General features: G+C 39.7%; 1 protein-coding gene across 1 annotated transcript; it reads left to right on the top strand.

The window, feature by feature from the left end:
* The first annotated feature begins 3,218 nt into the window (after nt 1-3,218).
* LOC102481522 (olfactory receptor 5A1) lies at nt 3,219-14,998 on the top strand. The gene is given in 2 exon segments (XM_006147426.2): nt 3,219-4,226; nt 14,921-14,998. Coding segments are annotated over 2 exon segments (1,086 nt in total).
* The last annotated feature ends 1,261 nt before the right edge of the window (nt 14,999-16,259 follow it).

Below are 16,259 nucleotides of genomic sequence, written 5' to 3'. Positions count from 1 at the left end.
TTTTTCATAGTCAACAGCACATAGATGAGAAACTCTTTGTAGTTGAAAGCTACCTGTTGCTTTAGATAAGAACTCCCAGCTAAAATGGTTAATCTTTCTGTGGAGCCCTCAGCTTTGTTTATTCTGTTGTCCCAGCCAGGTTTTTTCATTTAATAAATCTGTGGGTTCCTGCCTTTTGTTTGTCGAGTCTGCCAATTAGTGAGTTCTTTTGTTTTATCTCTGAGTCTCTGTTATGTGGTGAATGTGCTGACTTTCCAAGCTGTGAGTTAATTTCGGCCTGTAGCTTTAACAAGGGGTATCTACATAAAACTAACCTTAAACTAACTTAGTCTACATATGCTTCTAATGCTAATTCGGTTTATGCTAGCTTAATCTATGTTAATTTTGGCTTAAAAACAGACAGGTGGGGGAGTCTTAAACTTTCTGGTCCTCGAGTCAGTCTTAGGGAACCACATTCCCACAAGATCACTAATTGGCTTTATTGCAATGGTTGGGGGTGATGTTTTACCCTTACAGGGTACCGTAATAACAGTAAAACTCACGGCAGAGAAATTGAATACTGGCCAGTTCAAGGACACAAGGGAGGGCTCATAAACTGGGCCCTGCCTCAGTTTCTTCCCAGTCCAGGCCCTGCCTTAGAATGGGAGGCAGCATCTTCACCAGCTTGTGTTGCCTGCATGGCCCCGTCAAGTCTCACCTTACTTCTGAGGTATTTGTTAGCCTTTCTTTACAGAGAGATGCTAAGGTGGGTATTTCTTTTTTGGTTTGTTTTCTTTTTAGGTTTTTGTCATAGAGTGCATGTGCTTACTGGAGAAAGAGAGACACAGAGAAACAATGAAAAGTGAGAAATCACTTTCCAGAGAGAATGGCCCCTCTGTAATCCTTTCTTCCCTTGGGATTTTGGGCATGTATGCACATGTTATTTTCAGGCTACTGGGTCTGGGATTTGAACTGTGGTAGGTCATGTGGGAGTCCAGTGCCTTAACTACTATGCCACTTGCTGGCCCTGGGGTGGAAATTCCTAGCTTACCATCTTATCCTCCTCTTCAAAAGAGATGAAAGCAGCATGCTCATTCTGCTCCCTCTAGTGAGTCTCAGCCTGGGACTCTGGTTTCATGATCCTGCTGGCCCCTGCAACCAGTGACACCCCTACTACCTCTCTTTCCAGCCTGGAGGTGCTCTCAGTTCCTGGTCATGCTGTAATCTGTTTAAGCTATATCAGGTCCATGGTTCTAGCAATGCTCAGTTGGAAATAATAGCTGCTTCCCTGGTGAAGTTCTCAGTTCCTATACCCTGGGCCCCAGTGATGTGACTGTGACACAGTCTACTCAGACTCGTTGGCTTGCAGTTCCAGTAGCACCAGGGGACTCCCCAGAAAACATCTAAATTTCCAGATTATGGGATCCTGCAGTGGGGCAGTGCAGTTTGGCCTAGTATGGTAGGAAGTGGCAACGAAGTCAAATGCCTAGCATCAGCCACTGCTGGCAGCTTCTTTCTGAGGTGGATTTTTAAAACCTCTCAAAATGGCATTCATCCTTAACCTGCACAATGAGAAGCTCTGGGGCTGGTAGCAACAACGGCAGCAACATTGGAACCTCCCCCCTGAGATCCTGAACAGACAGATCATCACACACACACCCGTACATGTACCACGTTTGCTCTAGCACACACTCACTTATACACACACATGCACACTCACTGCCGTTTTCCTGGAACTCCTGTTTTCAATCTTGTCTTTTCTAAATTCTTAGGAGCCTTCTTGGAGACATTTAGTTGGTTAAGTCAGATCTATTTCCAAGCTGATTGTTGGTGTGTAACTTTTCCCATCATCCCACTTCATTATTCTTATAGTCTCCAAGCTTTATGAAAGCAGAAAGGCAGTTAGAGACTTTTTAATACTCCCTGATTACAGATTAATTGAATGTTAGTTTAAAGGGAGTATTCTTTCTCTTTCTCTTTCTCTTTCTTTCTTTCTTTCTTTCTTTCTTTCTTTCTTTCTTTCCTCTCTTCCTTCCTTCCTTCCTTCCTTCCTTCCTTCCTTCTTCCTTCCTTCCTTCCTTCCTTTCTTTCTTTCTTTCTTTCTTTCTTTCTTTCTTTCTTTCTTTCTTTCTTTCTTTCTTTCATTTGCCAGAGGACAAATGCATTCACTATAGAGAGAGAAAGAGAGAGGGAGAAAGCACTTCACATAGGGAATGGTCATGCCACATTTCCTTCAATTCCATTTCTTCCTCCTTTTCAGGATATTGGGCATGCAAACACATGTCCCTGACAGGTTTCTCAAGCTATCAGGTCCAAGACTTGAACTACACACTACACTTGGTCATGTGAGATCCTGCCACTTTAACCACGATGACACTGGCTGATACACAAGGAGATTTTAAAGAGCACCTACTCCAACATCTTCATTTTACATGTGAGGTGCAGTATTATCATCCAGGGTCTTCTGCAAGTACTGAATAAACAGTAGAACCATTCCTCAGCAGAACAGTCATATTTCCCCCATATAGAGTGATAACAGTGTTTTCCTAATTTGAGCTATTTTCTTTCTTTTCTAAAAGAAAGGAAGAAACTTTTTTTTCTTCCTTCTTCCCTTATCTTTCTTTCTTCTCTTTCTTTACTCTTTCATTTTCTTTCTTCCTTTCTTTCCTTCCTTTCTCTTTCCTTTTTTGTTCTAGGACTCATATGCTTGTCAGATAGGAGAGAGACAGATTCAAAAAAAGATAAAGTGAGAAATCATCCTTCAGGGTGATGGCCATGCTACAATTCCTTCTCCTCTCTTCTCTAGGGATTTTGGGCAGGCATGCACATGTTCCTGGCATGATTTTCAAACATTTGGGTCCAAGACTCAAACCATGGAGTTGGTCATGTGGGAGTCTAGCACCTTAACCACTACGCCACTTGGTGCCTGGTCTATTTCCAGTACATATACTTGCAAAATCTAGAATGAGAAAGCATGAGATTAATACACTTTAGATGATAGCATACTAATGATGCCCATTTGTTGTCATTTATCTCGAGACAGAATAACAATATTTACCTAAGAGAACTTTTTAAGTTAAGTTTAGACATTGTACACAGAGGCACATCTTTATTCAACATTTATGAATCATGGTTGTATATTCAGCCAACTGTATGACTAATAAAAAATGAAGAGTGTTTCTTTTTTGGTGGAAGGGGTGGAATAAAATAATTTCTTGTTCTCAACTTTTTTTCAACAGATGGCACAAAGCAGATCTACAGAAAGGAATGGAAACCATACGTCTATATCTGTGTTTGTACTCCTAGGCCTGTCAGATGACAAAGAACTGCAGCTCCTCCTCTTTCCAGTCTTCCTGACACTCTATCTTATGACCCTGGTTTGGAATCTGGGTCTTATCATTCTCATCAGGATTGATTCCCACCTGCACACACCCATGTACTTTTTTCTCAGTTTCCTGTCATTTATAGACATTTGCTATTCTTCTTCTGTCAGCCCAAGGATGCTTTCAGACTTCTTAAAAGATGAAAATACAATTTCCTTCATTGCCTGTGCCACTCAGCATTTTGTTGGGGCTTGGATGGCTCTGGCTGAGTGCTGCCTCTTGGCCGCCATGGCATATGACAGATACATCGCCATTGGTAGCCCTCTGCAGTACTCAGCAATCATGGCTCCTGACCTTTGTTGGAAGATGGTGGCTGCAGCCTATGGGAGTGGTTTCCTTAGTAGCTTAATTCAAACGGCTTCTTGCTTTCATCTCGACTACTGTGGACCAAATGTCATTCATCATTTTCTCTGTGACTTACCTCAGGTTATTGCCTTATCTTGCTCTAATCCTTTCATTAGCCAAATGGTTCTTTTCCTGGTATCTACCATAGTTGGATTTGGTTCTTTGCTTTTTATTCTCTTATCCTATGGTTTCATTGTGTCTTCCATCCTGAAAATATCTTTACTCAAGCATAGTGCCAAGGCTTTCAACACCTGTGCCTCCCACCTGGCAGCTGTGACACTCTATTATGGCACAGCCCTCTCTGTGTACATGAATCCCAGCACTAGCCACTCCATGAAGCAGAACAAAGTGCTGTCAGTGTTCTATGTAGTATTTATTCCCATGTTAAACCCTCTGATCTATAGTCTGAGGAACAAGGAGATCAAAGAGGCCCTCAAGAGGGTGATAAAGAGGGTGACACATTTACTTCAGCGAGATAACATTTGAGCAGGTTTTATTTTCCTTATAAGAAAGACATGGGTAAGAATACATAAGTGGCATTTTGTAGTTCACAAGAATTCCTGAGTTGCTGGTGTCAGTGTGTTTAACTACTACCAACAAGTGATCCATGTGAGGCAGTACTACTGACAATGAATACAGTTCAAAAACTTATTTCTGTGATTAGTACTTAGGCAGATTTAACCCCAAAATGTTGTGTTTTTGAGAACTGAGATACTTTAGGTAGTATATGCGGAGAAATGACAAGAACCTGAGCTACCACATGGCACGTACTTTTCTTCACCAATTTTTAAATTTCCTTTATATATATAATTTTTAAAAATAATTATTTTATTTTATTTATAAGCATTATTATTATTATTTTACTTTGAACAGAGAGGAAAGAGAAAGCAAGTCACCAGGTCTGGGACTCAAACTGTGCTCAGCCATGTGGGAGTCCAGGGCCTCAACTACCACATTACCTGCTGGTTCCTCCTTTATATATTTTAAACTGGTAAACATTTACTCATAGTATCAAAAAACAAAATAATGCCTAAAATAACATATATTAAACTTTGAAATGATTTAAAACACTTCATAATTTTGAAGTCAGTTAAATGCTTCCTATTTTGTTTTTTTTTTGGAACAGTATTGCCTTGGCAATACAAGATCTTTTATGATTCTTAGCAAATTTTGTAATGCTTTTTTCTATTTTTGTGAAGAATGTCTCAAGTAATTGGATCAGAATCACATTGAACATGTATTTATTTGGGTAGGATTGACATTTTGCTTGTGTTGATTCTTCCAATTTACGAGCAATGGGATGTCCTTTCATTTTCTAGTTTCATATCCATTTTCTTTTTTAGTTTTTCATAATTTTCTTGTAGAGGTCTTTCATATTTTGGGTATATTTATTCCTAGGTATTTGTCTTATAGCTATTGTAAATGAGATTGCTTTCTTCAATTCTGTCTCAGTTTGTTCATTGTTGGTGTATGTATATTACAAAGCAGTGATAATTAAAACAGCATGGAACTGGCACAAAAATAGACATATAAACCAATGGAACAAAATAGAGAATACAGAAATACACCCCAACTCATACAGTCAATTGACCTTTAAAAGGGATATAACAATGTAATGGAGAAAAGAAAGTCTTTTTAGCAAATGGTGTTGAAGAACTGGATATCCATTTACAGAAAAATTAAACTGGATCCCTATCTCTCATCATTAACAAGAATTAACTCAAAATGGACTGAAGATATAATTATAAAGCCTCTAACTACAAACTATTAGTAGAAAACTAGGAGAGACTTTTGAAGTTATTAGAGTAGGCAAAGATTTCTTAAATAAGATCTCTAAAGCACAAGAAATAGTACCTAAAATAAATAGGTGGGATTACATCAAGTTAAAAAACTCTTCACAACAAAGGGACCTAGACTGAAAAGATAATCTATGCAAAGGGAGTAAATATTTTCAAGTTATTCCTCAGACAAGGGCTTGTCATCAAGAATATATAGGGACATCAAGCAACTCCCCCATAAAAGAATGAATAGGCCAATTAAAAATTGCACAAATGCTCACCACCATTTTCTGGCTGCTGTGAAAGTCCAGGTTCTGGTTACTGTGAGAGCAGTGAGAATCTACTGGACCAGGCTTGGGAATGAATGTTGTCCAACAGAAACAGCCTTGGACTGGAAGAAATGACTTAGCATAGTTCATGAACTTACCAATTGTTTTCTATTTAAATAGCATTATATGATAACAATAGCATGTCAAATACTTTTTTTTTTTTTTGAGAGGGTTTTGCTATAGGGCATGTGCATTTACCAGAAAGACAGAGAGACAGAGAGACAGAAAATGAGAAATCGCCCCCCCAGGGGGGATGGCCATGCTACAATCCCTTCTCTATTCTCCTCTCAGGATCTTGAGCACACACACACACACACACGCGCCTGGCATGAGTTTAAGCCACCGGTTCCGGGACTCGAAATGTGGTCGAATACATGGGAGTTCAGTGACATAGCCATTATGCTAACTGCTGGTCCCATATAAAATACTTTTAATGAAAATACATTGGTGAAATAAAGACCACTTAGCAGTATTTGAGCAATAGAAAATAAAAAGGGCAAATGAATTGAATGGACAACTCACTAAGGAAGACTTACAAATGACCAAGAGTCATATACAAAAGTGTTCAAAGACTCTAGTTACAAAGGAAATGAAAATTAAAACCAAAATGAGATGCCATTTAACCTCAGTTAGAATGTCTAGGACCAAAAAAATAAACAATGACAAGTGTTAGTGAGGCTATAGTGAAGAGGAAACTCTCTTACCTTGTTGATAGGAATGTAAATTAGTTTAACCTCTGTGGAAAACAATATGGAGCTTTCTCAAAAACCTATAAAATAGAACTTCCATAAGACCCAGTGATCCCACTTCTTGTTATTCACCCAAAGATTAGGAAAATACTTCATCAGAAAGACATTTGCATAACCACATTTATTGCAGAATGATTTATAATTGCTAAAATATGGAACCATTCTAAGTGTCCCCAAACTGATGCCTGGGTTGAAAAACTGTGGCATGTATACTATGGAATATTACACAGCTGTAAGAAACAATCAGATGCTACTGTTTGATTCTAAATGGATGAATAGTCTTCCATCCCAGCACCCAAACAAGAAGCCATTTTCATCTGAGGTGGGCCTGGTCCTATTCCTTTAACTGAAGAGCTTCTGCTTTAAACCTCTCCTTCCAGCTCAATACCCAAGTGAGTTTGTTTCTCAGCTTCCGTACATTGAGTGTCTATACAGGTCTAGGTGCACAGTAGCCAAACATTTGAATACCTTTAGGATAATAGAAAACCTCAACTGTCATTGAACTGCTACAGAAAGGGAGAAACTCAACTTCACAAAACTGAACTCAAATATCTTTCTGTGTCTACCATGTTGCAAAACAGTAGTATGGGAGAAATTGGCATAGAAGTCTCTCACAATAGAGTGAAGCATATGAGTTTACAGTTGAAGCAACCTTCAACAAATTAGCCAAACATGAATATACAATCTAAAAACCAGAGAAGAGAGACTGCAAAGTGAGCAGCAGTGGGAATATAGAGTTGCAGAGAGAACATGGCTTATCTTTTCCCACACACTTCTCAGTTCTCTGTTGAAACCCTGCAGCCCAGTCCTGGTGTACTATTCTTTAGAAACTGGGTGGCTATAAAATATAAAGTTCCATTGGCAAAAGTAAAGTTTGCCTGGTGACATCAGGGAAACAAAACTGCAGAAGACCAAATCTCAGAAATAAAAGAAAGAAACCCTGTCCTAGAAAAATTCACCAAAAAGGCAGAATAAATAACCCTCCCCAAATGAGAATAATATATGAGTAATACTAGGCACCTGTAAATGCCCAAACATCCAGATCATTGGTATCCCAGGAGGCGAAGAAACTAATAAGGGCATTGATAATCTATTCCATGACATTCTGGAAGAAAACTTTCTAAACCTAGAAAGGCATTCAAAGATCCAGACCCAAGAAATACAAAGGCCCACCCCCCAACACACACACAAATACACATAGAATCAACCCAAGAAGATCTCCAAGGGACATCATAGTCAGATTGACCAAAACCACAGAGACTAGATACTAAAGATGGCAAGAGAGAAACATCAAGTTATTTTCAAAGGATACCCCAACGGGCTAACACCAGACCTCTTATCTGAAGCAATGCAAGCAAGGAAAGAATGGGAAAATATATTCAAAGTGTTAAGTGAAAAGCAATTTCAACCGAGAATACTATACCCAGCAAGATTATCCTTCATATGGGAAGAAAAGACAAAAACATTCTCAGATAAACAAAACCTGAAAGAATTTACCAATACCAGGTCAGCTCTCCAAGAAGTGCTGAAGGGAGTGCTACTCCAGGAAAACTAAAATTGGACACACAGAAATAAGAGTACAAAAACAGCCAAGAAAATGGCCAGCCTAATAGTAGGGACAAGTCTGGAAATTTCAATAATAATGTTGAATGTTAACTTCCAGGATTCAAATGGGAAGATCAGAATGGTCAAGTTATTTACATAAGTTCAATAATACAATAGTATCTGTTGCCTTGCAACAGAAATTGAATTTTTATGGGGTTTTGTGCAAATAACAGACTAATATAAGACTAAACTTTGTTTTCAAATAAGTCAGTTTATATCTCTCTTTAGTAAAAGGAGGAATGAGTTTGAAAAGAAAATGTATCAGAAGAAAATTACAGTGCACTTGTCACTAGATTTTAGCTTTGTCCATATTTTTAGTTTAATTAAGATCTTTTGTGGAACAATAAAATGTGAAAAGAAAAAGTTTAGCATGTAAGAGAGGGAGAGAAAGAGGAAGAAAAAAGTGAAGGAACGTTTAATTGACAAAAAATGAGAAAACTATTTGCTGATGATAATATATATAGTAATATCTTTGTCTTGATGGATATGCATGGTATTTGTGTAGGAAAAAGAAATGTTGTACACTGTGAAGATATATGTGATTAAATGTATGCAAAATAAATTAAAAAGAAGGAAAAAACAAAACAAAACATAAACAGAATGGTTGAATATAGAAGACTTAATGTTGAAGTTAGCCAGACATTGAAAGATACAGATTGTATCTTCCCACTTAATTTGTGCTGAGTGCCACAGCAGAGATTGAGAGACTTGATGAGATGGTGGAGAGGTGGGTTTAAATGCTAGGGACCATGAAGGGGGAAGAGTGGGTTGGAAGGGTGGCTGCAAGGTGCATATAGGTTTTTCCATTTGTTACAATTGCAGGCTTTTCCTTTATATTTTCTCTAGGCTGCATTGTTTGGGGACATCATAGTTGTTCCTACTCAGAATGATTTTTTTTTTTTTTTTGTCTCTGTACTGCAGCACTGTGCCAGTTTTTTTTTTTTTTTTCCCAAAATAGTGTTAGGTATGCTTTTTTCTTTCCCCCCATTTTCTTTATTCTTTATATATTTTGTATCATTTTGTTTGGCTGTTCTAGAAATGTCATTGATAATAAATAAATGAGTATTTTATCTAAAAATATTTTTATAACTTTGGTACCAAACAAGAGACACAGACAGCAAGAGATTGAGAGAAGAGCCAGAAATAAAGAGAAGACACAGTGTGTGTGTGTGTGTGTGTGTGTGTGTGTGTGTGTGTGTGTGTGTTTGTGTTTGCGGGTGCCAGTCCTTTTGTGATAAGCAGTTACTCACTCATGAGCAGGCAGCCCTAAAAGAATAGCAGAAGGACACGTGTCACATCAATCACAGTTTATCAGGAGTTACTACCAGACCTTCTATGAGATGCCTTCTTCCCACCTAGCCCCTGGAGCCAGGAAGGCAAGGCAAATAGCATTTTCCTTCCTTGGTACCTGAGGAAGACACACAGGGATGACTGTAAATTTCTCTCTTATCATCTCTCATCAATGCAAAAAGACCCAACCAAACATTTTGGTCAACACCCTGATTCCTACTGGGACAATAAACTAATTGGGCAGCCTATCCAAGTTAAACATCCTGGCTCACACTGGGCATGCACAGTTAGGTAATCAAATTCCTCAAATTCTTCACCTGTGAGAGAGATGCTCAAGCACAGGAGAAAGCCCTTGAATTTCAAACAAAGGACATAGTGTGACAGACCTCTCACCGTTAAATATTCATGATCACCTCTGGTAATAAAAATAACACCTAACCAGTTCCAAACACAGTTCCCACCTGGCAACCTGCCTGCCCAATAGTCTCTTAGGTTTACTTCTTTTCTGAAATCTTTCTTTCCTATTAAATTGTCTTTCCTACCTACTTTTGTTGTGGTTGTGGCTTTATTTTGTCCTTAGGAACAGGTCTCTAATTTTAGTGATCTGGACCCAAAGAACCAAGGACTTCACAATACAGCTCAACACTCTCCCATCCGATGACATTTTGTCTAAGTTTACTCCTAAATTACCTTGTCCCTTTTTCTCTTGAGCCTATAGGTGGAAGTAACTTGTGAGAAAAAAGATAGAAGAAAAGAATTGTAGAAGGATAAGAACACTTTAAGGACAAGGGCTAAAGAGATCCCTAGAAGCCATTGTGAAGAGAATTCTGATTGCTTTTTCCTATTTTTCCAAAGTCCTTTCCAGACGGCCTGGGGAGAATCATGCCCACAAACATTAACAGACCATTTTTTTCTGTTAATAGGATTCTTCCTACATCCTATCCCTGGCATAATAACTTTGAGATATATATTTCAATCAATTACAGTAGATTCTTTTGCTTATCTCTTCCCAAGACACAGAACTTCCCTTTCCTTGAGATGTAGATTAAGCATTTCTTTTAAGACTCTCTTCCCAAGATGCAGATCTGACCTTCCAATCTCCAACCTGAAAATTCTGGAACCCACCAATAACCTATAAGCTCCCACTTCCACATGTCCTGCCTTTTTGGGCCAGACCAATGGAAATCTCTTCGGTAATTTTGTCTGTCACTCTCAAAATCAAATAAAATGAACCCCTGTACCTGATTACCCCGAGAAAACCATGTTTTCCTCCTCTCCAGGCCTGGTCACTCATATTTTTCTTGGAAATAAACCACATAAATTATTATTAATTTTTTTTAGAGTTGGTTATTCTCTGTCGTCACCAGAAAGAAGACAAAGTCAGCCACTTCTAAGCATAGGTGGTACTGGAGCATGCTCCATGGTAGCTTTCCAGGAACGGTGCAAGACCTCGGAAATAAGGGTTGTATAGGGAGGCAGGATCTGAATTCCAGAGACCTGAGCCTCTCAGGGATTCCAGAGGCTAAAATGAGACCAGGGAGTAGCAGAGCCACCACATCTATGGGACCATAGAGACTGAGGCCCAATCAGAGAATTAAAAAAATTTTTTTTTTTTTTTAGAGGTTTTTTGCTATAGGGCACGTGCGGTCGCCAGACAGACAGAGACAGAGAGACAGAAAGCGAGAAATCACCCTCCAGGGGGGATGGCCACGCCGCAATCCCTTCTCCATTTCTCCTCTTGCGATCTTGGGCACGCAAACACACGCGCCTGGAGTGAGTTTTAAGCCACCGGGTCCGGGACACGAACTGCGGTCGACTACGTGGGAGTCCAGGGACATAGCCATTATGCTAACTGCTGGTCCCAATATTTTTTAAAGAGATATTTCTTCAGACAAGAGTTTGCAGACTAAATTTCATACAGAGTGTGGACAGAAATCTGATGGCTTTTTCCTATTTTTTCCAAAATCCATTCCAGAGGGCACCAAGGGAATCATGCCCACAAATGTTAACAGACCATTGGTAACAGGATTCTTCCTACATCCTGCCCCTGGTGTAGTACTGGAGTATCTTTGTGGTATATTTTAAGGCTCATTATCACTGTTAAAGTACATTCCTTTCAGTTCCTTTCAGATCTCAGCAACTTTCCTTAACCAATCACCATCGTTATAACTGTAAAACTCACTAATAACCTATAAGCCCCTGCTTCCACATGTCCTGCCTTTTTGGGCAAGAGCAGTGAAAAAACTTTTCACTGAATTCCAAACTCTGTCTCTTGCTCTCAAAATCAAATAAAAGGGGGAACCAGCAGTTAGCGTAATGGCTATGTCGCTGGACTCCCACGTAGTCCACCGCGGTTCGCGTCCCGGACCCGGTGGCTTAAAACTCACGCCGGGCGTGTGTGCGTGCGTGCCCAAGATCCCTAGAGGAGAATGGAGGAGAAGGGATTGCAGCGTGACTATCCCCTCTGGGGGGTGATTTCTCGCTTTCTGTCTCTATGTCTCTCTCTGTCTGTCTGGCGAGCGCATGCGCCCTATAGCGAAAACCTCTCGAAAAAAAAATCAAATAAAAGAAACTGTACCTGATCATTCCAGAGAGAAAGGCATGTTTACAAATAAACTACATGAATTACTATTTTTACAGAGCTGGTTATTTTCTGTCAACAATAGCCCATTAGCATTTATACACTAATTTACACTTAATATGCATGTATTTGACTTTTCCTAGTCTCATGTGAGGTTAGCAGGTGAGAAATTATGCCCATTTTATAAGTGGAACATTAGGCTTTTTGAGGTCTGCCACACTCTCCCCAGTGTAGGCAACAGTACTTCCCAAATGTCACCAAGTGTGGTTTGTGGAACATAAATAATTTTGTACCAGGACTCGCTCGGTAGAATGTGTTTTTCTGGGTGGGGAGGGCTGTGAATCAGAAATAAACATAAAGAGTAACACACAAAGACATATAACTATAGAAAAGCAAGGATCACGTGGGCCTGGCTTCTCTGATGAAAAGCCATGACCTGGAAACAGCCTCAGGTTTATTCTTTGAAAGGGCAGAAAGTGGGGGAAGAGAAAAAGGAATGCTAGCTGTTTTTGGAGTTAATTGACTGATGATGCGAGATCAACTGGTGCCATGTGATTTCTCTGATCTTTTGGAGCTGATTCTGATAAACACATGTGATTTCTTTTTACCTGATACAGCAGTATCGATAACAGCACATAGCCAGCACATTCATGTGTTAATTGCCCTCACTGCTATGCAAATGACAGATCATTGAACCACATTTCATGTGACTGGTCCCTATGTTTTCTCAGAATGGCCGCTCTCCACAATTCTGTTAGCCAAAAATATTTCTTCTATTCATCAGTCATTGGGCCCAAATTCTATTTATTTGGTATTATTCTTCAACATTATCTTAAGAAGCTATTAACTTAAAGGATTAAACTTTTATAGTTCTTGACAGGAGGAACATATAAGTATTCACCTATCAATAAGAGGAAAATTAAATCATGAACTCATCGTCTCTACTCACCCTTTCTCTCTATAAGTGAGATTTCCTGGAGCAGATCAAACCAAGAACAGGAAGTTGTTTAAAACATTTCTGTAAACTTAAGAACCTTCAAAAGAGAGAGCGCCCTCCTCAGCCCCAATTCACTTAGCATATCCTCTAGTTCCATCCATGCTGTAGATGTGTAAATAGCAGGATCTCCTCCTTCTTTAAGGTTGAGTAATATTTCACTGCATATACAGGATTGGAGTTTCCTTATCCATTCATCCACCATTGACCACCTAGATTGTTTCCAAATCTTGGTTATTGTGAATAATGCCCCATGGGAGCACAGATATCTTCACAAGGTGGCAATTTCATTTCCTGATGGACCCGGGCATTGGCTCTGGCTCCACTATCTACCATTAGATTGGCTGAGCTTAGTGTAACTCTCTCCATCATGGGTAAGTTAACTGACTTCTTAATTTTATACTGGAGCCACTCATTCTGCTTTTCTGGAGTTTTTGGGTCCTGTGTCCCCTTCACAACCTGCTTTACAGACCACAAGGTTATTTTGTGCTCTGGGAGATAAGTCTTTGTTTATTCCTTTCCAGAAATTCCCAATTGCCCTACCCCCTCTTAGGATGAGATCTTTTGTTTGCATATATGTGTGTGTGTGTGTGTGTGTGTGTGTGCATGTATATCTGTACTTGTAGTATGTTATATGTTATATGGTAAAAGTCCTGAAGGTAGGAGTTGGAAAGTTTAGATCAGAGCCTCTGCCTCGGGGAGACTAGATGTTTCCAACGTGGGAAGTCTGGAAATTGGAAAGGACAATGTCCATGACTAGCATCCTCCTGTCACACCACAGGGGCCTTGTCCCGAATGTTGAGGAGTTGACCACTGGGGACAGGAATGGTTTAAGCTCTGAAGGGAACTTGGGACTCCTGAGCCCATGATGGCTCCTGAAATTGAGGATTGATAGATCCCGAGACCCCAACCACTCCCCTTGTACATCTAGAAATCTCAATGGACAAGCCTTGGGTAACACTTAAAGTGACAAATAAGAATGTGTTGTTTAAGATACTAATTTTGTCTAAATCAGAGTTTAGGTTATTTCCAAAAGTAAACTTTAGAAAGAAAAACAAGTAAAAATAACAGCAAAAGGAAAGAGACACAAAGTTACAGCTGTGAAAATATATTTTGGGAAGGAAGGTTAAAAGGGAAGTTTAGATATAGAAGGAATTTTGTGTGGTAAAGTTTTTGTCTTAAAGTAAAATGAGTAACGTAAAGGAAAAGAAAGGAAAAAACTAAAAGTCTAAAGCATGTTGTTAAAACTTTGAGTTACATTGAAAAAGAGTCTGAATGGGTGTTTTGGGGGTTCCTACATTTGGGGGTGCTTACCCATAACATTTACCAATTTCAAAGGACATGACCAGAGAACCAGAAGAGAGTTTAAACCATGAGTTTACTTACTAGGGAAACTCCACTGATGGGTGGGTAGACAATGGTCCATGCGGTCAGTGAATACGGGCTCAAGTTTTATATACCAAGAACAAAGCATGCATAAATTAAGTAAAGACAGAGATTGTTTAGGGGTTTAGATACCAGATCAGCTTATCAATTAATAACATTAGCAGGTTCTGTCTGGGTGTGGTGTCTGGAGTTTAGAGCCTCTAGCCTGTGATGTTTATGGTGGGAGAGGTGTGAGGCATACCTCTGGAACAGCCCCAGCCACAGGCTAGTTCCAGGAGAGAAGGGAATGATCATGAGGGGCTCATGAAGTCAGTAGCCAGATCTCAGAGGAACTGGGCAAAGAGGAGGTGGGGAGGAGAGCCCAATGTATGGAGCTGACCCTCGGAGGAAATTATAAAGAATTCTTTTGTGAAAGAATTTTATATATGGCAAGTTCACTAAAATTTGAGAAGTGTTTTTCATGTTAAAAGACAAGTTCTTGTCCCAATCAGCTCTCAATAGTCAAAAAAGCTTCAAAAGGTCATGCAGGAGTCAGGAGTAGCCTTGGATGACCTCCTTCAGGCTGCCACTACCGTCTAGGGGTTAGAGCCACAAAGGGATTTTTCCCCAACTGCAGCTTTAGAATTCTTGCTTTACCTGTCTCAGTTTCCTTGTTACGCCAGGTTGTCTTTGCCCTATATTAAGCTCAGATCTTCTTATAAAAATTGGCACCATGGCTATGTTGGGAGAAAGTGCTACCTCACAAAATTGACCACCTACCTACTATCTCACTGGGGCTACTTTGATGAATACCTTAGAAGTTTGGAAGAGACAACTAGAAGGCAGGAATCAAGTCTTGAAACACCTGTTTTCTCTTTTCATTTCATCTTGCTTCACTGTCACTGGCCTGTTCTTTTACTGTGGCTCTTTTACTTACATAAATTTATCTACTAACTGGTTCCAAATATGTACCTTGGTCTTTATCTCCCCTAATATTAACAAAATCCCAAAAGATCTCACCTTATCAGTTCCCTTAGTGGCAGAACAGTCTTTACCCAAAATAGGGCAGTCTAAGTGTTACCTTTCCTGACAGCCTTAGGGATTGCTACAGGAATAGGCACAGGGGGTAGGAGGCATGGCTACATCTCTCACTACTTTATAACTCTTTCCTCTGACCTTCAACAAAGACTAGACAAAACATCCTGAAGTCTCTTACAGAGACTTTGTAAGAGTGCTACTTTTATTCTTCCCCTGATTGCTTCTATTGTAACTCTTGTCTTAGTTTCAGCAGGGCCTCCACTCCTAAAAATGCTAAATCACTTCATCTGAGACACTATTTAACAATTGACCCCAAGACAGGTGAGAAACATGTTGCTCCTCCAGACTGTACAGAATCACATCTGCTCCAGAGGACCCACACCCCTCCCCATTACCCTAAAGGACAACACCCTTCTCAGCATAAAGCAACTCAGGAAGACTGAGAATCACATATAATTCCTTGTCCCGCTCTTGCCTCACCTTTTTATATTTTTAAATAAAGGATTAAAAACTCGGAGGGGCCGTATGGCAGGTGGAGTGGTGGTTAAGGGCTCTGGACTCCCACATGGCCAACGGCGGTTTGAGTCCCGGAGCTGATGGCTTTTTTTTCCTTGCTTTCTCTCTCTCTGTCTTGTCAAATTAAAATAAATCAATAAATCAATAAAGTTAAATGAAATAATTAAAAAAATAAAGGCCAGAAATGTTACATTGACCCCTGAATGGCTGTTAGGTAATTTCCCATCAGAAAATAAAGGATGGTTACAACAACCTTTGGCCAGAACCCTCTGGCCAGAGCTCTTCCTTACTGGCAAACAAAACCACA

Source organism: Tupaia chinensis, unplaced genomic scaffold, assembly GCF_000334495.1.
Source record: "Tupaia chinensis unplaced genomic scaffold, TupChi_1.0 Scaffold000213_1, whole genome shotgun sequence".
Classification (NCBI taxonomy): domain Eukaryota; kingdom Metazoa; phylum Chordata; class Mammalia; order Scandentia; family Tupaiidae; genus Tupaia; species Tupaia belangeri.
The sequence above is the reverse complement of the archived record's forward strand: the minus strand, read 5'-3'. Positions and strand labels throughout refer to the sequence as shown.